This window comes from Eriocheir sinensis, unplaced genomic scaffold (genome assembly GCF_024679095.1).
Source record: "Eriocheir sinensis breed Jianghai 21 unplaced genomic scaffold, ASM2467909v1 Scaffold252, whole genome shotgun sequence".
NCBI lineage: Eukaryota > Metazoa > Arthropoda > Malacostraca > Decapoda > Varunidae > Eriocheir > Eriocheir sinensis.
In genome coordinates, this window is record NW_026111557.1 from 362104 (window position 1) to 388679 (window position 26576).

Consider the following 26576-nt stretch of genomic DNA (forward strand, 5'->3'; position numbering starts at 1 on the left):
TTTTTTCTCTCCTTCTTCTTCTTCTTCTTCTTCATCTTTCTTACTTTCTCTTTTTTTAATCTCTCTCTCTCTCTCTCTCTCTCTCTCTCTCTCTCTCTCTCTCTCTCTCACGTGGACCAATCATATGATCCGTCAAGCTTGGAAAAAATAAACGGCACCAATGAACGCTTATTTTGACAACTAGAAACCGCAAACGAAACCATAGAAACCAATTAATATAGAAAACAAAACCCAAAATACAGGAAAAATAACGCCTTCAAAATCTGTGGTTTCTAACACTCGAAAAATAAATAAAAACCGAATATTTAATGCATGACTCAAAAGCGGCCATTGTTTACATCAGCAAGACCCGAGACCAAGACTAGGACCAAGACATAGCAGCGACCGAGATGTAAATGTGCGATAATTAACAAAAAAGTTCGAGAATAAATACGGCTTTAAAACCATTCACTAGCTCTTCTACGCCATCTAAATTAAACGGAATAATATGGCTGTGATAATATACTCCATTAACTACCTTTATATGTGCAGGGGGGTTTTGTTAAGCTTAAAAATACATAAAAATAAGGCGGCGAGTACGACACTTTTATCACGTGACACTTTTGTTTACATCAGCAAGGAGCCGAGGCCAAGACCGAGACCAGGTACCGCCATAAGGTCCATTCCTCTCTTATTTAAGCCGATATTTTCACCTCTACGGCGTCGCGGCCATTAGGGAGACGCGCTAAGGTGAGAATAAGCTTTTGTCTTTAATTTGAGTCGATAAAAAGGGTGAAAAAAGGGCTGGAAAGGGTGAAATAAGGGTGAGAAAGGGTGGCGGGGTGGCGAGATGGATGGGTTGAGAGATCCCTTCCTCTTCCTCCTCCTCTTCTTCTTCCTCCTCCTCCTCCTCCTCCTCCTCCTCTTTTTCTTCCTCTTCTTCCTCTTCTTCTTCCTCTTCCTCTTTCTCCTCCTCCTCCTCCTTCCTCCTCCTCTTCCTCTTCCTCCTCTTCCTCCTCCTCTTTTTCTTCCTCTTCTTCCTCCTTCTTCTTCCTTTTCCTCTTCCTCTTCTTCCTCTCCTCTTCTTCTTCTTCTTCCTCCTCCTCCTCCTCCTCTTTTTCTTCCTCTTCTTCCTCCTTCTTCTTCCTTTTCCTCTTCCTCTTCTTCCTCTCCTCTTCTTCTTCTTCTTCTCCTTCTTCCTCTTCTTCCTCTTCCACCTCCTCTTCCTCCTCCTCCTCCCTTCTTCTTCCTCTTCCTCCTCCTCTTCTTCTTCCTCCTCTTCCTCCTCTCTCTCTCTCTCTCTCTCTCTCTCTCTCTCTCTCTCTCTCTCTCTCTCTCTCTCTCTCTCTCTCTCTCTCTCTCTCTCTCTCTCTCTCTCTCTCTCTCTCTCTCTCGTTTAGCGACCCATTTCAGACACATACTATCCACTACCATGGTACTATTTAAACTATCATAGTCTTTCTACATAGAGATAGTCAAGAGTATCACTAGGAAACATCTGTGGATGGTCTTGGGTTGATGTGGTGAGGTACCATGATTGGGTTGACGGTGAACTACCAGCCGGAAATCAAGTTACAAGTTTGGCATTTTTAAGGATTTTGAGCGAGAGAAAGAGAGCGAATTTGAGAGAGAAGGAGCGAGAGAGATTGAGCGAGGGCCACACCAAATCTGAGAGAGGTAGAGCGAGCGGTTTTAGAGATAGAGCGAGTTTTGTGCGAGGCCGTGACTGAAAAAATGTTGACTTTAGGAATATTTGAGTTATCCTTTTTGCATTTTCTAGGATTTTGAGGAAGAGAAAGAGAGCGATAAGGAGCGAGAGAGATTGAGCGAGGGCCACACCAAATCTGAGAGAGGTAGAGCGAGCGGTTTTAGAGATAGAGCGAGTTTTGTGCGAGGCCGTGACTGAAAAAATGTTGACTTTAAGAATATTTGAGTTTTCCTTTTTGCATTTTCTAGGATTTTGAGGAAGAGAAAGAGAGCGAGACTGAGAGAGAAGGAGCGAGAGAGATAGAGCGAGGGCCACACCAGATTTGAGAGAGGTAGAGCGAGCGGTTTTAGAGATAGAGCGAGTTTTGTGCAAGGACATGAATGAAAACATCTATCGGTCAGCCCTTTCTGTTTACAATTTCCAAGCCACAGCTGTGTGTGTGTGTGTGTGGGGGGTCCTCGCCGTGGCCCTCGCTCTATCCCTCTCGCTCCTTCTCTCTCAATCTCGCTCTCTTTCTCTCACTCAACATCCTTAAAAATGCAAAAAGGTTAACTCAAGTATTTTCAAAGTTGACATTTTTTCAATCACGTCCTCGCACAAAACTCGCTCTATCTCTAAAACCGCTCGCTCTACCTCACTCAGATTTGGTGTGGCCCTCGCTCTATCCCTCTCGCTCCTTCTCTCTCAAATTCGCTCTCTTTCTCTTGCTCAAAATCCTAAAAAATGCCAAAAGGATAACTCAAATATTTTTTAAGTCACGTCAGACGCAGTTAGGATTGCAGATACTATTACTACTACTACTACTACAACTACTACTACTTCTACTTACAGGTCACCATGGAGCTACTACTACTACCAGTCTTCCAGCTGCTCTACTTTGTCAGCCACTTCCTCTACAGCCTGGCACAGAATGTCGTTTCAACTTGGCACCTTCTCACGACAATCTGGCACTCGACGATCGACAAGATATCCAAAAGTGCCCTCTACAAATCGACCTCTGGGGGCCATATTACTGATCCGAGGGGGACGGCCTCCGATCCTGTGGTGCATGGATCCTTCCCGCAGCTATGGGTGTCCTCGGTTTGGTCCGTGATCCGTTGGTTTTGGCGCTACGTGGCTTCAAGTGTGGGTAATATTTTTAAAACGGATCGGGGTAACGAAAGTGCGGCTGACGATATGACCTCTGGGGGCCAGGGCAGTGATCCGAGGGAGACGCCGGCGGATTGGGAGGTGCCCGGATCCCTGCTGCAGCTCTGGGTACTCGCGGTTTGGTCATCGATCCGTCAGTCTGTCCGCTACGTCACAGCTTATCAACGCGACTTCATAAGAATACTCAAAACCCGCTGGTACGCTACCCCAAACAAAACCTCCTCTGCCGTCTATACGAAGGGGCTGGCCAAGACCCCGCGGCACCTGGGGGTCGTCCTAGGCCAGCCGAGTCCCAGCGTGGCCCTCGTCGCGTCGCTGATAGCCCAGGCGGCGAGCTATGGGGTCAAATATGTGTCTGTTTACGATGCCTTCGGTGAATTTTTGCGCCGGGAAGGTGAAGTATTGACTGAGCTACGGAATGTGGCTGGAGGTGCTTACTGCTTCAGAGAGAGGGAGGGAGAGAGAGAGGAGGGATTAGAGCGAGAGATTGAGCGAGAGTGTGAAAATTTACCGGAAAATTCTAGTACCGCAAAATCTGAAGGTTCTGAAAAATCTCCTGAAATCTCTGGTGAAAGTTCTGAAAATAGTCGAAATACGTCCAGAAAAAGTGAAAAGTCTCCTGAAAAGTCTGGAGAATCTAAAACTTCTGCTGAAAATCCAGAAAAATCACCTGAGAAATCTGATCACTCGCTCGAAAATTCTCCTGAAAAGTCTGGAGAATCTAAAACTTCTGCTGAAAATCCAGAAAAATCACCTGAAAAATCTGATCACTCGCTCGAAAATTCTCCTGAAAATTCTGATGCCCGGCCCATCGTGGAGATAAAATTTCTGGGCGTTCAAGATGGCCGGCAGCGACTTTCAACGGCAGCGGAAAAGCTCGCTCGAGACCACGCCAGAAATTTTCACCTCTGGGCCGAAAATCCTGAAAATTCCGAAAACTTCCTCGTGTCTGAAAGTTCCGGAAGTGAAAGTTTGGTGCCTGGGCTCAGAAAACGCTTAAAAAATGTTGGTGTGGAAAGCTCTGAAAATTCCGCTGTGAAAATTCCTGAAAACTCCACAGTGAAAACTCCTGAAAATTCCATGGTGAAGATTCCTGAAAATTCCATGGTGAAGATTCCTGAAAATTCCATGGTGGAGATTCCTGAAAATTCCACAGTGGAGATTCCTGAAAATTCCACGGTGAAAATTCCTGAAAATTCCACGGTGAAAACTCCTGAAAATTCCGTGGAAAATTCTGACACTCAAAAACCTTCTCGGGAAAACTCCAGTGAAATCTTAGGCCTATCCAATTCTAGGGTAATTTCTGAAAGTTTAGGGGAACTTTCCGACACCCCTGCCCTGGAACTTTCAAAATCTGGGGAAACTTCACAAAATTTCACCCCAGATTCCCCCAACGCAAGCACTCACTCCCACACTCTTAGGGAAACTTCTGAGAATCTTTCCCTAGACCCCAAATCTAGGGAAATTTCTCACCCAGACACTCAACCAGAATATAGGGAATTTTCACCCATTCCTACCCTAGCGACCCTGACAGCTACCCCGGATGACCCCAAATTTAGGGAAACTCACTACATTCCTACCTTGGCCTACCCCAAAATTACCCTAGAGCCTTCCAAACTTACCGTAGACCCCACCAAACTTACCCTAGACCATTCCAAAATTACCCTAGAGCCTTCCAAACTTACCCTAGACCATTCCAAACTTACCCTAGACCCCACCAAACTTACCCTAACACCCAACAAATTTACCCTAGACCCCTCCATACCTACCCTAGCCCGACCTATCCCTCCCATATCCATCCCTGTCATATCCCGAATCCTATCCCCAGATTTCCCCGACCCTGAAGTCCTGATATCCCTAGGGGGCAATAGTACCCTGGGATATCCTCCATGGGGGCTTAGGGCTACTGAGATTCACTTCCTAGGCCTATCGGAAGCCTATTTTGGGCTGGGCAAGGTTATGGAGGCCTATGCTGGATGTGAACAGAGGTGGGGGAGGTAGGGGAGAGAGAGAGAGAGAGAGAGAGAGAGAGAGAGAGAGAGAGAGAGAGAGAGAGAGAGAGAAATTTGATAATACATGTGTTTAGAGAGAGAGAGAGAGAGAGAGAGAGAGAGAGAGAGAGAGATTTGATACATATGTTTAGAGAGAGAGAGATTGTTTAAAATAGTATTATTATTATTATTACTATTATTACTACTACTACTACTACTACTACTACTACTACTACTACTACTACTACCACTACTTGTATGGAGGCTTAAGTTACTTACGAGATTACTTATAAAATGTTGTCTCATTATTATTATTATTATTATTATTATTATTATTATTATTATTATTATTATTATTATTATTATTATTATTATTATTATTATTATTATTATTATTATTATTATTATTATTATTGTATTATTATTATTATTATTATGTTGTATCATTATTATTATTATTATTATTATTATTATTATTATTATTATTATTATTATTATTATTATTATTATTATTATTATTATTATTATTATTATTATTATTATTGAAAAGGAAGGAAATAAATGAGAATGTTGTTGATGTTTTTTTTTATCCTGAGAGAGAGAGAGAGAGAGAGAGAGAGAGACTTAAGTGCAGAACCAGACACTCCTTTAAGTTGCCAGATTATCCATTTTCTCTCTCTCTCTCTCTCTCTCTCTCTCTCTCTCTCTCTCTCTCTCTCTCTCTCAGTCCTATCTTAGACTTCAAAGTGATCACACGTCTACTACTACTACTACTATTACTACTACTACTACTACTACTACTACTACTACTACTACTACTACTACTACTACTACTACTACTACAAATAGACACTTAACACTATCACCACGCTACTTAGAACACTTTTTAACCCAGTATTCCACACCCAACAACCTCACTTACTTAAATCCACCCCTGTCACTACAACTACTACTACTTATACTTAACAATGATTGGGAGGGTTACACTTTTGGTACTTATCTCCGTTCTTTGCAAGGGCGACAAAGAGGTAAGTAGAGAGAGAGAGAGAGAGAGGGAGACACACACACACACACACACACACACACACACACACACACACACACACACACTTATAAAATCCCTCCTCCTCCTCTTCCTCCTCCTCCTCCTCCAGGGCGTGGTAATCTTCTCTCTCGGGGGCGCGGAGGAAAGAGCAATGACGTCATCACTCTCCTCCCTGCTATCCTGGGCGGGACATCACGTGACCCTGGTTACTTATGGAGGCATTATAAGTAGGCCTAGTAGTGAGGTGAGTAGTCGAAGTAGGCCTTGTGGGGTGTCGAATAGTAGGTTAAAGATAGTTCTAAATTCCGTGGTGATAGTTAGAATAGTCATATTTTTGTACTTACAGGTTTTTGATATACCGGTAGCCATTGAAGACTATTTGTACGCTTCTACCGCCGGCCAGAGGAATTATATAGTCCCCAGCCTACGAGGTAACTATTACTACTACTACTATTACTACTACTACTACTACTACTACTACTACTACAACTACTACTGTTACTACTATCATATATTAAGCTATGTACCCCATATATATACTGCTAGACTACTACAAATTCCACCCCTACTACTATTACTACTACTACTATCACGACTATTTTGCAGAACACGGACTATTTGACGTCATAACAGCAAGGGACAGCGAGCCAGCCAATCAGAGCGAGGGAGCCGATGAGCCAGCCAATCAGAACGAGGGAGTCAATCCGCCAGCCAATCAGAACCCAGCAATCTATGAGGAGGTCGTGACGTCATCAACCCGCTTGGCATGTAAACAAATGCTCCCGAACACAGACGCTATTAAGGGAGAGATTTCACGCCGTGCGAAAATCATCCTGACCCCGCTGCACTTCCATGACCTCTGCACCCTGACCCTGGCGGCTGACCTTGACCTCCCTGTCGTCGGCCTCGTGACCTCTCCCACGGGGTCATGGTGGACGTGGTACCATCTTGACCTCGTCCCCTCATTGGCCGTATCAGCAGTCCCGATGCGAAATATCTCCCGGGAGTTTGGATTCATTGAGAGAGTTTGGAATATATGGGATTTCTATGCGTAAGTAATAGTAGTAGTAGTAGTAGTAGTAGTAGTAGTAGTAGTAGTAGTAGCAATAATAGTACTACTAATAATAATATAATTCCAGTTACTTAAGGAAGATGAACTCCTTGTGGGCCGAACCGCTGATGACGTCACTACCAGCAGGCACTTTCAAGGTATAAGTAGTAGTAGTAGTAGTAGTAGTAGTAGTAGGGATGGTAGTGGTTGATAGTAGTAGGTGTTCTAGGATATTGAATCATAGGTTTAAGACACTTCTAAATCCCATGGCGATAGTAGGAATAGTCTAAAATGCATAGTAGTAGTAGTAGTAGTAGTAGTAGTAGTAGTGGTTGATAGTAGTAGGGGTTCTAGGATATTGAATTATAGGTTTAAGACACTTCTAAATCCCATGGCGATAGTAGGAATAGTCTAAAATGCATAGTAGTAGTAGTAGTAGTAGTAGTAGTAGTAATACCCCCCCCCTTTATTTGCCAGCCAATCAGCGAGCTCTATTCTCGAGTGGGCGCGGTTGTGGTAGCATATGATTGGCTGATTGACCCTGACCTTCCCGTGACCCCATTCGTGACCTCCATGGCCGGGGCGCGCTGGGGGGACGACCCGGAGCTAGACAAGGTCAGTAGTAATAGTAATAGTAGTAGTATGCACGGAATAGTAACCCCGTACAACCAACGCAAACAAAGTGACACTCATGATCGTTTCTCATCATCATCATCAGGACATCCTCGGCCCCCTTCAAGCTAATCGCAATGGAGCAATCTTGGTCAGCCTCAAAATGGCGGAATTATGGGTCGGCGCGGAGGCTCAGGACGCTATACTGACCGCGCTGTCCGCCACGCCCTTCACGGTGATATGGCGGGGCGTGGGGAAGGCGCGGGGGGGCGTGGGGAAGGGGCATAACTCAGGAGGAGGGGCGCCGGCGGGGAGGACGTCCGCCATCTTGGTCCAGAAGGAGGAACTACCAATCAGATCGCTCCTTGGTATGTAGCTGGCTTGTGATTGGTCGAGGCTTTGTTTACGGTTATGAATTTTGTAATTATTGGTATTTTTACGTGTTTTGGGACTTAGATGAGAATTATGACGCTTATTATTGCTAGTACGATAATTAGGACACACTTTAACTTCGTATTGAACACCCTACAACCACAACTTCTAAAACCCACCTGCTACCTCTACTAATACCACTACTACCACTACTACAACGCAACCAGGACTCTTCCCACTACCACCACGCGATTTAGAACACACTTCAACCTAGTATTCAACACCATACAACGCCTACTTCTACGACCCACCTGCTATACCTCTACTACCACTACTACTACCACTACTACAACGCAACCAGGACACTTCCCACTACCACCACGCGACTTAGAATACCCTTTAACCTAATACTGAACACCCTACAACCCCTACTTCTACGACCCTTCCACTACCACTACTACTACCACTACTACAACGCAACCAGGACACTTCCCACTACCACCACGCGATTTAGAACACCCTTTAACCTAGTACTGAACACCCTACAACCACAACTTCTAAAACCCACCTGCTACCACTACTACCACTACTACTACCACTACAACGCAACCAGGACACTTCCCACTACCACCACGCGATTTAGAACACCCTTTAACCTAGTACTGAACACCCTACAACCACAACTTATAAAACTCACCTACTACCACTACTACAACGCAACCAGGACACTTCCCACTACCACCACGCGATTTAGAACACCCTTTAACCTAGTACTGAACACCCTACAACCACAACTTCTATAACCCACTTACTACCACTACTACCACTACTACAACGCAACCAGGACACTTCCCACTATCACCACGCGATTTAGAACACACTTTAACCTAGTATTCCACACCATACAACGCCTACTTCTACGACCCACTCACTACCACTACTACCACTACCCCTACCACCACTACAACGCAACCAGGACACTTCCCACTATCACCACGCGATTTAGAACACACTTTAACCTAGTACTGAACACCCTACAACGCCTACTTCTACGACCCACTCACTACCACTACCACCACTACCACTACCACAACGCAACCACGACACTTCCCACTACCACCACGCGATTTAGAACACCCTTTAACCTAGTATTCAACACCCTACAACCACAACTTCTAAAACCCACCTCCTACCTCTACTACCACTACTACTACCACCACTACAACGCAACCAGGACACTTCCCACTATCACCACGCGATTTAGAACACACTTTAACCTAGTATTCAACACCCTACAACGTCTACATCTACGACCCACTCACTACCACTACTACCACTACCACTACCACCACTACAACGCAACCAGGACACTTCCCACTATCACCACGCGATTTAGAACACACTTTAACCTAGTATTCAACACCCTACAACGTCTACATCTACGACCCACTCACTACCACTACTACCACTACCACTACCACCACTACAACGCAACCAGGACACTTCCCACTATCACCACGCGATTTAGAACACACTTTAACCTAGTACTGAACACCCTACAACGCCTACTTCTACGACCCACTCACTACCACTACTACCACCACCACTACCACCACTACAACGCAACCACGACACTTCCCACTATCACCACGCGATTTAGAACACCCTTTAACCTAGTATTCAACACCCTACAACGCCTACTTCTACGACCCACCCACTACCACTACTACTACCACTACTACAACGCAACCAGGACACTTCCCACTACCACCACGCGATTTAGAACACCCTTTAACCTAATACTGAACACCCTACAACCCCTACTTCTACGACCCACTCACTACCACTACTACCACTACTACAGCGCAACCAGGACACTTCCCACTACCACCACGCGATTTAGAACACCCTTTAACCTAGTACTGAACACCCTACAACGCCTACTTCTACCACCCACTCACTACCACTACTACCACCACTACCACAACGCAACCAGGACACTTCCCACTACCACTACACGATTTAGAACACCCTTTAACCTAGTACTGAACACCCTACAACGCTTACTTCTACCACCCACTCACTACCACTACTACCACCACTACTACAACGCAACCAGGACACTTCCCACTACCACCACGCGATTCAGAACACCCTTTAACCTAGTACTGAACACCCTACAACGCCTACTTCTACGACCCACCCACTACCACTACTACTACCACTACTACAACGCAACCAGGACACTTCCCACTACCACCACACGATTCAGAACACCCTTTAACCTAGTACTGAACACCCTACAACGCCTACTTCTACCACCCACTCACTACCACTACTACCACTACTACCACAACGCAACCAGGACACTTCCCACTACCACCACGCGATTTAGAACACCCTTTAACCTAGTATTCAACACCCTACAACCACAACTACTACCACCCATCCCCTACCATTCACCCACGCCCCCCCCCACAGGTCACCCACGCCACAGGGTTCTGGTCTCCCTCTGTGGGTTCCCCGAGGCGGGTCTTGCCGTGGCCTATGGGTCCCCGCTCCTCTGTGTGCCCATGACGGATGACCAGCGGGTGACGGGTGACAGGTTGGCTGATAAAGGTGGGTGAGAGAGAGAGAGAGAGAGAGAGAGAGAGAGAGAGAGAGAGAGAGAGAGAGAGAGAGAGAGATTTTTTATTTTTTTTATATATTTTAGGAGAGAATTTCAGTCTTGAGAGAGAGAGAGAGAGAGAGAGAGAGAGAGAGAGAGAGAGAGAGAGAGAGAGAGAGAGAGAGAGAGAGAGAGATTTAATTTGATATACACAGTCTTCCTCCTCCTCCTCCTTCTCCTACTACTACTACTACTACTACTACTACTACTACTACTACTACTACTACTACTACTACTACAGGTCTGGCCATTGTAGTCCCAGCCGCTGAAGTGACTATTTCGACTATCCGGGAAGCCATCAGGAACCTTACGACTATCCGAAGGTAATTACTACTACTACTACTACTACTACTACTACTACTACTACTACTACTACTACTACTACTACTACTACTACTACTATGCATCTGTGACTACTATTACTATTACTACTGAATTTAGGACCTTTTTAAACCTACTATTCGTGACCCAATAACCTACAAACTACTACTACTACTACTACTACTACTACTACTACTACTACTTAATTCTGCTACTACAGTTTCAGAGCGCGAGGGAGAGAACTTGCAGAGGAGCACTTGGATTCGCCTCTACCTGCTGCTGATCACGTTCTATACACGATTAGGAAACTACTACGACGCCCCTGGAGGTACTACTACTACTACTACTACTACTACTACTACTACTACTACTATTACTACTACTACTACTACTACTATTGCTGTTACTACGAGACTCAGCATCCTTTTAAACCCACAATTCCACACCCTACAAGCAATACTACTACCATCCACCTACTACCACTACTACTACTACTACTACTTATACTACTTTTTGCAGGTTCCGAAGGCGCCAGACCCACGGCCTCTCCCTATTGGTCCAGAGCAACGGTGACGTCATCGCCGCCATCTTGATTTTGGTGACGTCACTGGGGGCTGGTGTCATATATGGAGTTGTTTTGGTTGCAATGAGAATTTGGAATACGGAGAAGACTGAGAAGAAGAAGAAGGAGGAATAGAAGTGGAGACGGAGGAGGAATAGAAGTGGAGACGGAGGAGGAATAGAAGTGGAGACGGAGGAGGAAGAGGAGGAGGAGGAGGAGGAGGAGGAGGAGGAGGAAGAAGAAGAGGAGGAAGAGGAGGAGGAAGAAGAGGAGGAGGAGGATAAATCAAAACAAACACATTTTTTGAACTTTTTATTTCAAGAATCGAGGAAAAAATCATTATTATTATTATTATTATTATTATTATTATTATTATTATTATTATTATTATTATTTTGTGTGGTGTTAATATAGGCACTTAATTACTCCATGCAATATATAATAAATGATCAAATCTATCATAGTGTATAATTATATATATATGTAATTGTTTATATATATAATTGTAGTAATCGTAATAAATTGAACGTTTTAACAAGTTTAACGGCCTTATGAATTACATATATAGAGGATATAGTGAATTATACTTATAGTTATATATATGGAAAGAGTGGAAGTAGAGATTATATATGTCGTAGATTACATAAATTACATAGAATCACACACACACACACACACACTCACTCATTCTGGACCAAACAGTATCCTCAAAATCCTCAAAAACCTTCATATTTTAACTATTTTCTCTAATTCTAAAGGAAAAAACTTCGCTATAGAGGGTCAAGGAACACGCTAAGGGAACCATCGTCCTCTTACAACGAACCAACGGCCCTTAGAACGATGCGTAACTACGAAATAACGAAGTAAATAACGACGGGTGACTAGGTTCAAGGTATTAGTGATCCCGTTGGAGAAACACAAACAAGCCTTCTAGGGGGTGGGGATCATCATCATCATCATCATCAGGACCCAGTGTGGCGGGCGGCGGCGCGCTCTTCGAATTCCAACGTCCTCTTCAGTGCCTTGTGAAATGTGACAGGGGGAGGTTGTGTTCTGTGCTCTGGTCTCTACTTAACCACGTGTTCGAAGTGGTTTCTAAGTGGTTAAGTGATTAGGGAGTTACTTAAAGACTCTAATGGCTTGTTTACTGAGTTTGTTTCAATGTTATATTTGATTAGTTGCTTCTGTTGTGGATTGAAGAAGAAGAGGAGGAGGAGAATGACGTAAGTGTTAAGAGAGAGAGAGAGAGAGAGAGAGAGAGAGAGAGAGAGAGAGAGAGAGAGAGAGAGAGAATAGTCGTAGTAGTAGTAGTAGCAGTAGTAGTAGTAGTAGTAGTAGTAGTAGTAGTAGCAATAGTAGTAGTAGTAGTAGTAGTAGTAATAGTAATAGTAGTAGTAGTAGTAGTAGTAGTAGTAGTAGTAGTAGTAGTAGTAGTAGAAGTAGTCGTTTACATGATGGAACAGAATGGCGTCTTGCCGCTTACGCTCTCCTGAAATACAAAAAAATAAACATAAATTACTCTTCCTCCTCCTCCTCCTCCTCCTCCTCCAATAATCTTCCCTCACTAACAACAACCTCCTCCTCCTGCTCCTCCTCCTCCTCCTCCACCTACCTCCAGCTCCTCCTCTTCGTCCCCGGGTATGGAACTGGGTCCACCGCTCATGCTTGCCAATTCCTGTCATCTCTGCGCCAGGGTGGACACAGTTGGTGGGCGAACGGGCTTGTTATCCAGTATTCGCTCCATCTCCGTCAGCTGTTCAGGTTTCAGACGGCTGGCGACCTTGGTAGAGAGAGAGAGAGAGAGGGAGGGGGTTAGAGAGAGGGGGGGTTAGAGAGAGAGGGGGTTAGAGAGAGAGAGAGAGAGTTCGTGTGCGCTGGATTGGAGGTTAGAGATAGATCGTGTGGGTTAGAATTGTGTGTTAAATCCATTTGTTATTTGCTGAGAGAGAGAGAGAGTGGGTTAGAGAGAGAGATGTAAGTTAGAGAGAGTCGGAAAGAGAGCTAGAACCATTTGACTATAGAGAGAGTTAGAGAGAGTGAGAGAGAGAATGAAAGAGGGTGAGTTAGAGAGAGAGAGAGAGAGAGAGAGAGAGAGAGAGAGAGAGAGAGAGAGAGAGAGAGAGAGAGAGAGAGAGAGAGAGAGAGAGAGAGAGAGAGAGATTTTTATTTTTTATATATTTTAGGAGAGAATTTAAGTCTTGAGAGAGAGAGAGAGAGAGAGAGAGAGAGAGAGAGAGAGAGAGAGAGAGAGAGAGAGAGAGAGAGAGAGAGAGAGAGAGAGAGAGAGAGAGAGAGAGAGAGAGAGAGTTTTATTTTTATATATTTTAGGAGAGAATTGAGAGAGAGAGAGAGAGAGAGAGAGAGAGAGAGAGAGAGAGAGATATTTATATATATATTAGGAGAGAAAAAAATTCTAGAGAGAGAGAGAGAGAGAGAGAGAGAGAGAGAGAGAGAGAGAGAGAGAGAGAGAGAGAGAGAGAGAGAGATTTTTATATATATTTTAGGAGAGAATTTAAGTCTTGAGAGAGAGAGAGAGAGAGAGAGAGAGAGAGAGAGAGAGAGAGAGTGTCATATATGTGAGTTACCCGCAAAAACCCCGCATAGAAAACGGGAGAGAAAGCGAATTAGAGAGAGCCATTTTAAAGATAGTGAGTGAGTTAGAGAGAGAAAAAAGTGGCGGAAATGTGAGAAAGTGAGAAAATAAAGATAATGTGCGCAAAATATTTACTTAGAAATGCCCGGGAAAGAAGTTGCATCAAAGAAAACGGGAAATTTAAAGGGGGGACTGACCTAATTTTGGGCAACGGGGAAATTCTTGATATATATATTTCTGTTATGGTATTATGTGTGTGGTAGATGCCTGTGTATGGTAGATGAGTGGTATTAGGCAACTAGACACATAGCTTAGTGGTTTCTTAAGGCTTTGCGCTGCCATGGAGGAATTTCAATGGGTCCAATTTGAGATTCTAATTACTTTAAAACTAAAATTCTTAATGCTTAAAACTATCGGTACCAGGGCTGTCAAACTCACGCTGCCTATACTTTACCGGTACCAAAATTATCAGGACCAATACTTTACCGGTACCAAAATTATCAGGACCAATACTTTACCGGTACCAAAATTATCAGGAACCGATACTTTACCGGTACCAAAATTACCAGGACCAATACTTACCGATACCAAAATATCAGGACCAATACTTTACCGGTACCAAAATTATCAGGAACCAATACTTTACCGGCACCAAAATTATTAGGACCAATACTTTACCGGTACCAAAATTATCAGGACCAATACTTTACCGGTACCAAAATTATCAGGAACCAATACTTTACCCGTACCAAAATTACCAGGACCAATACTTTACCGGTACCAAAATTATCAGGAACCAATACTTTACCGGTACCAAATTTATCAGGAACCAATACTTTACCGGCACCAAAATTATCAGGACCAATACTTTACCGGTACCAAAATTATCAGGAACCAATACTTTACCGGTACCAAAATTACCAGGACCAATACTTTACCGGTACCAAAACTATCAGGAACCAATACTTTACCGGTACCAAAATTATCAGGAACCAATACTTTACCGGTACCAAAACTATCAGGAACCAATACTTTACCGGTACCAAAATATCAGGAACCAATACTTTACCGGTACCAAAATTATCAGGAACCAATACTTTACCGGTACCAAAATTATCAGGAACCAATACTTTACCGGTACCAAAATTACCAGGACCAATACTTTACCGGTACCAAAATTATCAGGAACCAATACTTTACCGGTACCAAAATTATCAGGAACCAATACTTTACCGGTACCAAAATTATCAGGAACCAATAATTTACCGGTACCAAAATTATCAGGAACCGATACTTTACCGGTACCAAAATTATCAGGAACCAATACTTTACCGGTACCAAAATATCAGGAACCAATACTTTACCGGTACCAAAATTATCAGGAACCAATACTTTACCGGTACCAAAATTATCAGGAACCAATACTTTACCGGTACCAAAATTATCAGGAACCAATAATTTACCGGCACCAAAATTATCAGGACCATAACTTTACCGGCACCAAAATATCAGGAACCAATACTTTACCGGTACCAAAATTATCAGGAACCAATACTTTACCGGTACCAAAATTATCAGGAACCAATACTTTACCGGTACCAAAATTATCAGGAACCAATACTTTACCGGTACCAAAATTATCAGGAACCAATACTTTACCGGTACCAAAATTATCAGGAACCAATACCTTACCGGCACCAAAATATCAGGAACCAATACTTTACCGGCACCAAAATATCAGGAACCAATACTTTAGCGGTACCAAAATTATCAGGAACCAATACTTTACCGGCACCAAAATATCAGGAACCAATACTTTACCGGTACCAAAATTATCAGGAACCAATACTTTACCGGCACCAAAATTATCAGGAACCAATACTTTACCGGTACCAAAATTATCAGGAACCAATAATTTACCGGTACCAAAATATCAGGAACCAATACTTTACCGGTACCAAAATTATCAGAAACCAATACTTTACCGGTACCAAATTTATCAGGAACCAATACTTTACCGGCACCAAAATTATTAGGACCAATACTTTACCGGTACCAAAATTATCAGGACCAATACTTTACCGGTACCAAAATTATCAGGAACCAATACTTTACCCGTACCAAAATTACCAGGACCAATACTTTACCGGTACCAAAATTATCAGGAACCAATACTTTACCGGTACCAAATTTATCAGGAACCAATACTTTACCGGCACCAAAATTATCAGGACCAATACTTTACCGGTACCAAAATTATCAGGAACCAATACTTTACCGGTACCAAAATTATCAGGAACCAATACTTTACCGGTACCAAAATATCAGGAACCAATACTTTACCGGTACCAAAATATCAGGAACCAATACTTTACCGGCACCAAAATTATCAGGAACCAATACTTTACCGGTACCAAAATATCAGGAACCAATACTTTACCGGTACCAAAATTATCAGGAACCAATACTTTACCGGTACCAAAATTACCAGGACCAATACTTTACCGGTACCAAAACTATCAGGAACCAATACTTTACCGGTACCAAAATTATCAGGAACCAATACTTTACCGGTACCAAAACTATCAGGAACCAATACTTTACCGGTACCAAAATATCAGGAACCAATACTTTACCGGTACCAAAATTATCAGGAACCAATACTTTACCGGTACCAAAATTATCAGGAACCAATACTTTACCGGTACCAAAATTACCAGGACCAATACTTTACCGGTACCAAAACTATCAGGAACCAATACTTTACCGGTACCAAAATTATCAGGAACCAATACTTTACCGGTACCAAAATTATCAGGAACCAATAATTTACCGGTACCAAAATTATCAGGAACCGATACTTTACCGGTACCAAAATTATCAGGAACCAATACTTTACCGGTACCAAAATATCAGGAACCAATACTTTACTGGTACCAAAATTATCAGGAACCAATACTTTACCGGTACCAAAATTATCAGGAACCAATACTTTACCGGTACCAAAATTATCAGGAACCAATAATTTACCGGCACCAAAATTATCAGGACCATAACTTTACCGGCACCAAAATATCAGGAACCAATACTTTACCGGTACCAAAATTATCAGGAACCAATACTTTACCGGTACCAAAATTATCAGGAACCAATACTTTACCGGTACCAAAATTATCAGGAACCAATACTTTACCGGCACCAAAATTATCAGGAACCTATACTTTACCGGTACCAAAATTATCAGGAACCAATACCTTACCGGCACCAAAATATCAGGAACCAATACTTTACCGGCACCAAAATATCAGGAACCAATACTTTAGCGGTACCAAAATTATCAGGAACCAATACTTTACCGGCACCAAAATATCAGGAACCAATACTTTACCGGTACCAAAATTATCAGGAACCAATACTTTACCGGCACCAAAATTATCAGGAACCAATACTTTACCGGTACCAAAATTATCAGGAACCAATAATTTACCGGTACCAAAATATCAGGAACCAATACTTTACCGGTACCAAAATTATCAGAAACCAATACTTTACCGGTACCAAAATTATCAGGAACCAATAATTTACCGGTACCAAAATTATCAGGAACCAATACTTTACCGGTACCAAAACTATCAGGAACCAATACTTTACCGGTACCAAAATATCAGGAACCAATACTTTACCGGTACCAAAATTATCAGGAACCAATACTTTACCGGTACCAAAATTATCAGGAACCAATACTTTACCGGTACCAAAATTACCAGGACCAATACTTTACCGGTACCAAAATTATCAGGAACCAATACTTTACCGGTACCAAAATTATCAGGAACCAATACTTTACCGGTACCAAAATTATCAGGAACCAATAATTTACCGGTACCAAAATTATCAGGAACCGATACTTTACCGGTACCAAAATTATCAGGAACCAATACTTTACCGGTACCAAAATATCAGGAACCAATACTTTACCGGTACCAAAATTATCAGGAACCAATACTTTACCGGTACCAAAATTATCAGGAACCAATACTTTACCGGTACCAAAATTATCAGGAACCAATAATTTACCGGCACCAAAATTATCAGGACCAATACTTTACCGGCACCAAAATATCAGGAACCAATACTTTACCGGTACCAAAATTATCAGGAACCAATACTTTACCGGTACCAAAATTATCAGGAACCAATACTTTACCGGTACCAAAATTATCAGGAACCAATACTTTACCGGTACCAAAATTATCAGGAACCAATACTTTACCGGTACCAAAATTATCAGGAACCAATACTTTACCGGCTCCAAAATATCAGGAACCAATACTTTACCGGCACCAAAATATCAGGAACCAATACTTTACCGGTACCAAAATTATCAGGAACCAATACTTTACCGGCACCAAAATATCAGGAACCAATACTTTACCGGTACCAAAATTATCAGAAACCAATACTTTACCGCTCCCTGTGGTTTCTAACGCACCCTGATGCTCTCTACACGTTCTCTAGCCGTAGAAACCTAGGAAATAAAATGACCAGTGCTTGTGGTTTCTAGTGCACTGGTCTCTATCCCTCCCTAGCGGTCTCTACTCCCTCCCCAGTGGTCTCTATACGGTCTCTAACCACTAGAAACCCACCTGGAGGCTCTGGACGTTCTATACCAGCTGTTTAACGGTTTCTACTCCAATCAGTACGCAATTTTGATACCCATTCTTGCACTGTTAATCTCGTTCTCTGGTTTCTATCGATCCCCAAGTGGTTTCAAGCGGTCTCTACTCCCTCCCCAGTGGTCTCTATACGTTCTCTAACCACTAGAAACCCACCAGGAGGCTCTGAACGTTCTCTAGCAGCGGTTTCACGGTTTCTACTCCAATTGGTACGCAGTTTTGATACCCATTCTTGCACTGTTTCTCTCGTTCTCTGGTTTCTATCGATCCCCATGTGGTTTCTAGCGGTCTCTACTCCCTCCCCAGTGGTCTCTATACGTTCTCTAACCACTAGAAACCCACCTGGAGGCTCTGGACGTTCTCTAGCAGCTGCTCCACGGTGGCTGCCCCAATTAGTACGCAGTGGAGGTTGTCATTCTTGAGCGACCAGGCGACGGAGAGCTGCGTGAGGGTACAGTTGAGCTCCGACGCGAGGCCACAAAGCTCCCTCAGCCTCGCCTGCTGCCGCCTGCTGTCCTCCGTGCCCGCCTTGTCCTTCAGCCACGTGTACCCCTGCTGTGGCATCGGGGGGCAGGGTTAGCAGGGGGGTGGGGGTTGACAGGGGTGGGTGAGGTTTGACAGGGGTGTTGGGTAAGGAATGGTAGGTTTGTAAGGGTGCTGAGAAGGATAGGGGTAGTTTGAAGGGGTTTTGGTAGGGTTTGACAGGGGTTAGCAGGGGGTTGGTAGGGTTTGACAGGGGTGGGTGAGGTTTGACAGGGGTGTTGGGTAAGGAATCGTAGGTTTGTAACGGTTGTAAGAAGGATAGGGATGGTTTGAAGGGGTTTTGGTAGGGTTTGACAGGGGTTAGCAGGGGTTTGACAGGGGTTGACAGGGGGTGAGGTAGGTTTGACAGGGGTGTTGGGTAAGGAATGGTAGGTTTGTAAGGGTGCTGAGAAGGATAGGGGTAGTTTAAAGGGGTTTTGGTAGGGTTTGACAGGGGTTAGCAGGGGTTTGACAGGGGTTGACAGGGGGTGAGGTAGGTTTGACAGGGTTGTAGGGTAAGGAATCATAGGTTTGTAAGGGTTGTAAGAAGGATAGGGATGGTTTGAAGGGGTTTTGATAGGGTTTGACAGGGATTGACAGGGATGGTAATAGTAATAATAGTAGTAGTAGTAGTAGTAGTAGTAGTAGAAAAAACTATCCTTCTATTAATATTACCAATGCTATTACTATTATTATTATTATTATTATTATTATTAAGAGAGAGAGAGAGAGAGAGAGAGAGAGAGAGAGAGAGAGAGAGAGAGAGAGAGAGAGATCCCAATAATGATAATAATAACAATAATAATAATAATAATAATAATAATAATAATAATAATAATAATAATAATAATAATAATAATAATAATAATCTACTTATAATCTACTTATAATCTACTTAACATGACACTTACTTGGTCCTTCACTGTGATGGGGGAGCTTGCCTCGTCCTCCGTCCAAGTGTGAGAAGCCTGTGCATTCTTCCGCTACGGGGCCATATAAGTGTGGTAGTAGTAGTAGTAGTAGTAGTAGTGGTAGTAGGTGGGTCGTAGAAGTTGACGGTGTAAGGTGTCGAATAGTACGTTAAAAGGTGTTCTAAAATGCGTGGTGATAGTAGTAGGTGGATAATAGTAGTAGTAGTAGTAGTAGTAGTAGTAGTAGTAGTAGGTGGGTCGTAGAAGTACACGGTGTAAAGTGTCGAATAGTACGTTAAAAGGTGTTCTAAAATGCGTGGTGATAGTAGTAGGTGGATAGTAGTAGTAGTAATAGTAGTAGTAGTAGTAGTAGTAGTAGTAGTAGTAGGAATGTGCGTGTGGGTGTATGTGCGTGTGTGCGTGTGTTGGTTTTCATCAATATAATCATTACACACACACACACACACACACATACACACACACACACACACACACGCACACACGCACACACGCACACACGCACGCACGCACGCACACACAAGATAATCTATACTAACTACAAGACTGAGAGAGAGAGAGAGAGAGAGAGAGAGAGAGAGAGAGAGAGAGAGAGAGAGAGAGAGAGAGAGAGAGAGAGAGAGAGAGAGAGAGAGAACCAATAAAACAACCATTGCAACTTCACCGACAACATCAATAACAACAACATCAATGACAACAACAACAACAACAACAACAACATCTCCTATTGGCGCAGTGGTTGGAGGCGTCGACTCAGGAACCTCGTGGTCGGGGTTCGATTCCAATTACTGGCCAAAAAGGGTGGAGGAGGGGGAGAAAGAGGGGAGGGGGGGGGGGGTATAATGACACGGATCTGAGCACTGGAGCAATGACCACTACTATTACTACTGCTATTATTACTACTACTAGTACTATTACGACATTGAAAGCGAGTGTGTGTGTGTGTGTGTGTGTGTGTGTGTGTGTGTGTGTGTGTGTGTGTGTGTGTGTGTGTGTGTGTGTGTGTGTGTAGGTGTACTTCAAAAATACCTACACGGCTAAAATACTTACATGATTGTGTGTGTGAGTGTTTCCTCCGGCCAAAAACCGTTCATAGGCGCGGTTTTTTTCCCTTACTTACACACGGCAAGCGGCAGGCAAGGCGAGGGGGTGGGGGGGAGAGAGAGAGAGAGAGAGAGAGAGAGAGAGAGAGAGAGAGAGAGAGAGAGAGAGAGAGAGAGAGAGAGAGAGAGAGAGAGAGAGAGAGAGAGAGAGAGAGAGAGAGAGAGAGAGAGAGAGGAGAGAGAGAGAGAGAGAGAGAGAGAGAGAGAGAGAGAGAGAGAGAGAGAGAGAGAGAGAGAGAGAGAGAGAGAGAGAGAGAGAGAGAGAGAGAGAGAGAGAGAGAGAGAGGTTAGGTTGAGAGAGAGAGAGAGAGAGAGAGAGAGAGAGAGAGAGAGAGAGAGAGAGAGAGAGAGAGAGAGAGAGAGAGAGAGAGAGAGAGAGAGAGAGAGAGAGAGAGAGAGAGAGAGAGAGAGAGAGAGAGAGAGAGAGAGAGAGGGGGGGGGTAGGGTAGATCACATGGGCAAAAAGGCAAGCAGAAAATAATAATAATAATAATAATAAAAATAATAATAATAATAATAATAATAAAAATATCATTATTATTTTTATTATTATTGAACTTAAAATAGTAATGCATGCAAGAAAGAGAGAACGCACAAACACACACACACACACATAGTACACTCTCTCTCTCTCTCTCTCTCTCTCTCTCTCTTACTTTAATGCTCTGCCTCGTAAACACTGGAGTTCCATCGTCAATTTTGGTGGAGATCAACCCAATGGCGAGCGGTGACCATGCCATTGTACCCACACCTGAAATAGTAGTAGTAGTAGTAGTAGTAGTAGTGGTAGTAGGTGTGTGGTAGAAATAAGGCTTGTGTGGTGTTGGATAGTACGTTAAATGGTGTGGTAAAGTGCGTGGTGATAGTGGGAGGTGGCTCGGAGTGGTTGTATAAGTAGTAGTAGTAGTAGTGGTAGTAGGTGTGTGGTAGAAGTTGACGGTGTAAGGTGTCGAATTGTACGTTAAAAGGTGTTCTAAAATGCGTGGTGATAGTGGTAGGTGGATAATAGTAGTAGTAGTAGTAGTAGTAGTAGTAGTAGTAGTGGTAGTAGGTGGGTCGTAGAAGTTGACGGTGTAAGGTGTCGAATAGTACGTTAAAAGGTGTTCTAAAATGCGTGGTGATAGTGGTAGTAGTAGTAGTAGTAGTAGTGGTAGTAGTAGTAGTAGTAGTAGTAGTAGTAATATATTCACGTTGCCAAAATTTTTACGAACCAATACTTTACCGGTACCAAAATATTAGGAACCAATACTTAACCGGTACCAAAATTATCAGGAACCAATACTTTACCGGTACCAAAATATCAGGAGCCAATACTTTACTGGTACCAAAATATCAGGAACCAATACTTTACTGGGACCAAAATATCAGGAACCAATACTTTACCGGTACCAAAATTTTGAGGAACCAATACTTTACTGGTACCAAAATTATCAGGAACCAATACTTTACTGGCACCAAAATATCAGGAACCAATATTTTCCCGGCACCAAAATTTTGAGGAACCAATATTTTACTGGTACCAAAATATCAGGAACCAATACTTTACCGGCACCAAAATATCAGGAACCAATACTTTACCGGCACCAAAATATTTAGGAACCAATACTTTCCCGGCACCATAATTTTGAGGAACCAATATTTTACCGGTACCAAAATTTTGAGGAACCAATACCTTACCGGTACCAAAATATCAGGAACCAATACTTTACCGGCACCAAAATATTTAGGAACCAATACTTTACCGGTACCAAAATATCAGGAACCAATACTTTCCCGGCACCAAAATTTTGAGGAACCAATATTTTACCGGCACCAAAATATCAGGAGCCAATACTTTACCGGTACCAAAATATTTAGGAACCAATACTTTACTGGTACCCAAAAAATACTGGTACCATGGAACCAAAACTCTATGGGTACCGCAAAAAATACTGGTACCATAAAACTACAACTCTACTGGTACCCAAAAAGTTACCGGTACCATGGAACAAAAATTCTACTGGTACCCAAAAATACCGGTACCATGGAACCAAAACTCTACTGGTACCCAAAAATACCGGTACCATGGAACCAAAACTCTACTGGTACCAAAAACTCACAATTTATCATGGCATTCATACTTTACCGGTACCCAAAATATGTCGGTACCCAAAATATACCGGTACCATGGAACCAATAATCTACCGGTACCATGGAACCAATACTGACCTATCTTATTGTACATTTCCGGCAGGTACAGCTCAGTTTTGCCGCGACAGAAGAGGTGGTACTCGCTCTGTTCCACCACGGGGGTAATACAGTTGAATTGCCTACAGTTGGTCCAGGCTTCCATAATCTCCACCGCAGTCCACCGCGACGACCCCCAGTACATGGCCAGGCCCTGCTCGATGACGTGGTGGCAGGCGCGGACGACCTCTGGGGGGGGGGGGGGGGAGAAGGGGGGGGGGGGGAGCGAAATGTAGGGCACAATGAGATTTATAAGTGTTTTTAACCCATGGTTCCAAACCCCACAACCGATTCTGTGGTCACCCAGGTCACACTACCACTACTACTACCACTACTACCACTATGGGGGTGGAGAGAAATGGAGGTCACTACGAGATTTATAAGTGTTTTTCACCCATGGTTCCATACCCGACAACCTATTCTATGGTCACCCAGGTCACACTACCACTACTACTACCACTACTACCACTATGGGGGGTGGGAGAGAGAAATGGAGGTCACTACGAGATTTATAAGTGTTTTTCACCCATGGTTCCATACCCGACAACCTATTCTATGGTCACCCAGGTCATACTACTACTACTACTACTACTACTACCACTATGGGGGGTGGGAGAGAAATGGAGGTCACTACGAGATTTATAAGTGTTTTTCACCCATGGTTCCATACCCGACAACCTATTCTATGGTCACCCAGGTCATACTACTACTACTACTACTACCACTATGGGGGGTGGGAGAGAGAAATGGAGGTCACTACGGTATTTATAAGTGTTTTTCACCCATGGTTCCATACCCGACAACCTATTCTGTGGTCACCCAGGTCGTACCACTACTACTACTACCACTACTACCACTATGGGGGGTGGGAGAGAGAAATGGAGGTCACTACGAGATTTATAAGTGTTTTTCACCCATGGTTCCATACCCGACAACCTATTCTATGGTCACCCAGGTCATACCACTACTACTACTACCACTACTACTACTATGGGGGGTGGGAGAGAGAAATGGAGGTCACTACGAGATTTATAAGTGTTTTTCACCCATGGTTCCATACCCGACAACCTATACTATGGTCACCCAGGTCGTACCACTACTACTACTACTACTACCACTATGGGGGGTGGGAGAGAGAAATGGAGGTCACTACGAGATTTATAAGTGTTTTTCACCCATGGTTCCATACCCGACAACCTATTCTATGGTCACCCAGGTCACACTACCACTACTACTACCACTACTACCACTATGGGGGGTGGGAGAGAGAAATGGAGGTCACCATGAGATTTATAAGTGTTTTTCACCCATGGTTCCATACCCGACAACCTATACTATGGTCACCCAGGTCATACCACTACTACTACTACCACTACTACTACTATGGGGGGTGGGAGAGAGAAATGGAGGTGACCACGCGATTTATAAGTGTTTTTCACCCATGGTTCCATACCCGACAACCTATACTATGGTCACCCAGGTCGTACCACTACTACTACTACCACTACTACCACTATGGGGGGTGGGAGAGAGAAATGGAGGTGACCACGCGATTTAGCACCCTCGATAACCTACAGTTCGATACCCGACACGCCTGGTTACTATCATCCACCTACTACCTCTACTACTACTACTACTACTACTACTAACCTTCCATTGGGCACATGTCGTCTGCCTTGTGGATGATCATGACGTCGACGTACTGTAGTTGTAGACGCTCCAGACTCGCCTTTATGCTCTCAATGATGTGTTTGCGGCTGAGACCTCGCTCCTCTCCTCTGTAAAGTAGTAGTAGTAGTAGTAGTAGTAATGGTAGTAGGTGGGTGATGGTAGTAGTGGTTGTTTGGTGTTTAATAGTAGGTTTATGAGGGTGAGCCATCTCGTGGTGATAGTTAAAATAGTGCAGTAGTAGTAGTAGTTGTAGTAGTAGTAGTAGGAAGAAGAGGAAGAGGAGGAGGAGAAAAAAAACATACAAAACACCCACTTACAAACTCACTTATAAAAAAAAACCACTTACAAAAACTCACAAGATTAAACAACACAAAACAATATACTCACAAAAATATACACACACACACGTACAAAATCCCCCCCCCACTACCCCCCTCCCCCCCACTTACTTAGAATTCCAGTAGACCTTTGTAAGTACATGATACGAGCTTCTCTTCCAGCCCTTTTTCTTAAGTATACTACCAAGCTGGGTCTCCGCGCGGCCTTGAGAGAACGCTTCCGAAAGGTCAAAAACGTTTATCCCACATTCGTAAGCGAGAGTTATGATTTGCTCGGCAGTCTCCTCGCTTACTTGTGGGGAGAATGTTACCCAAGTGCCTGTAAAGTAGAGGGTTTTATAAGTAGCTGTAGTGGTGGTGGTGGTGGTGGTGATGGTGGTGGTGGTGGTGGTAGAAGAAGGGTGGTTTTGTGGTAGTATTTGTGTGATAGATTGATAGATAGATAGAGAGTTTTTCAGAGAGATTTTCAGAGAGAGAGAGAGAGAGAGAGAGAGAGAGAGAGAGAGAGAGAGAGAGAGAGAGAGAGAGAGAGAGAGAGGTACTAATTAAAATGAGCTTGCGAAGGGTGGAGTCTCTCTCTCTCTCTCTCTCTCTCTCTCTCTCTCTCTAAAACTCTCTATCCATCAATGTATATCCATTTACTACTACTTCTACTACTACTACTACTACTACTACTACTACTACTACTCCTACTACTCACACTCTCTCTCACTCTCTCTCTCTCTCTGAAACTCTCTAAAACTCTCTATCCATCAATGTACATCCATTTACTACTACTACTACTACTACTACTACTACTACTACTACTACTACTACTACCACTACTGAGACTCACCCAGACCAAGCTGCGATACCCTGAGACCGCTTTTCCCCAATGGCTTATACTTGATCTGTGCGCCGACCCCTGCCACGGCCCCCTGGCGACCCCCGGTGGCAGGGAGCTGGTCCCCTCGGCCCAGCAGGGGGTCTGCACACCCTTGGAACTCCTCCATGCAATCCAGCGAGGCTATTGGCGCCCTCCTGTAGTAATGGTAGTAGTAGTAGTAGTAGTAGTAGTAGG

General features: G+C 43.5%; 3 protein-coding genes and 2 long non-coding RNA genes across 13 annotated transcripts in view; 4 read left to right on the top strand and 1 right to left on the bottom strand.

The window, feature by feature from the left end:
* The first annotated feature begins 594 nt into the window (after positions 1 to 594).
* Positions 595 to 5032, top strand: LOC126991226 (muscle M-line assembly protein unc-89-like). The gene is made up of 2 exons (XM_050850008.1): positions 595 to 729; positions 2519 to 5032. The coding sequence occupies exon 2, from the start codon at positions 2525 to 2527 to the stop codon at positions 4835 to 4837; it is 2313 nt and encodes a 770-aa protein (XP_050705965.1). The 5' UTR covers positions 595 to 729; positions 2519 to 2524; the 3' UTR covers positions 4838 to 5032.
* Positions 5033 to 5566: 534 nt separating this feature from the next.
* On the top strand, positions 5567 to 11916 carry LOC126991227 (UDP-glucuronosyltransferase 2C1-like). The gene is made up of 11 exons (XM_050850010.1): positions 5567 to 5855; positions 5982 to 6116; positions 6219 to 6303; positions 6479 to 6923; positions 7012 to 7081; positions 7401 to 7538; positions 7642 to 7903; positions 10389 to 10526; positions 10817 to 10898; positions 11117 to 11224; positions 11416 to 11916. The coding sequence occupies exons 1-11, from the start codon at positions 5796 to 5798 to the stop codon at positions 11591 to 11593; spliced, it is 1701 nt and encodes a 566-aa protein (XP_050705967.1). The 5' UTR covers positions 5567 to 5795; the 3' UTR covers positions 11594 to 11916.
* Positions 11917 to 12692: 776 nt separating this feature from the next.
* LOC126991228 (voltage-gated potassium channel subunit beta-2-like) overlaps positions 12693 to 26576 on the bottom strand; it is a 40216-nt gene continuing 26332 nt past the window's right edge. For 6 of the 9 annotated variants that reach the window (XM_050850017.1, XM_050850018.1, XM_050850019.1 and 3 more), the window contains 9 exons: positions 26352 to 26536; positions 25628 to 25835; positions 25158 to 25285; positions 23490 to 23696; positions 21938 to 22032; positions 20161 to 20232; positions 19070 to 19282; positions 13071 to 13238; positions 12693 to 12947 (listed from right to left, as the gene is read on the bottom strand). In XM_050850017.1, coding sequence (XP_050705974.1) covers positions 13137 to 13238; positions 19070 to 19282; positions 20161 to 20232; positions 21938 to 22032; positions 23490 to 23696; positions 25158 to 25285; positions 25628 to 25835; positions 26352 to 26536 — 1210 coding nt within the window. In that variant the 3' untranslated portion in view covers positions 12693 to 12947; positions 13071 to 13136. The remainder of the gene's footprint in view (positions 12948 to 13070; positions 13239 to 19069; positions 19283 to 20160; positions 20233 to 21937; positions 22033 to 23489; positions 23697 to 25157; positions 25286 to 25627; positions 25836 to 26351; positions 26537 to 26576) is intronic. The other 3 variants (XM_050850013.1, XM_050850016.1, XM_050850015.1) reach the window with 3 other exon arrangements.
* On the top strand, positions 19307 to 19891 carry LOC126991239 (uncharacterized). The gene is made up of 2 exons (XR_007745300.1): positions 19307 to 19474; positions 19611 to 19891. It is a non-coding gene; the product is annotated as an uncharacterized LOC126991239 (long non-coding RNA).
* Positions 20243 to 20800, top strand: LOC126991240 (uncharacterized). Its single transcript, XR_007745301.1, has 2 exons — positions 20243 to 20413; positions 20528 to 20800. It is a non-coding gene; the product is annotated as an uncharacterized LOC126991240 (long non-coding RNA).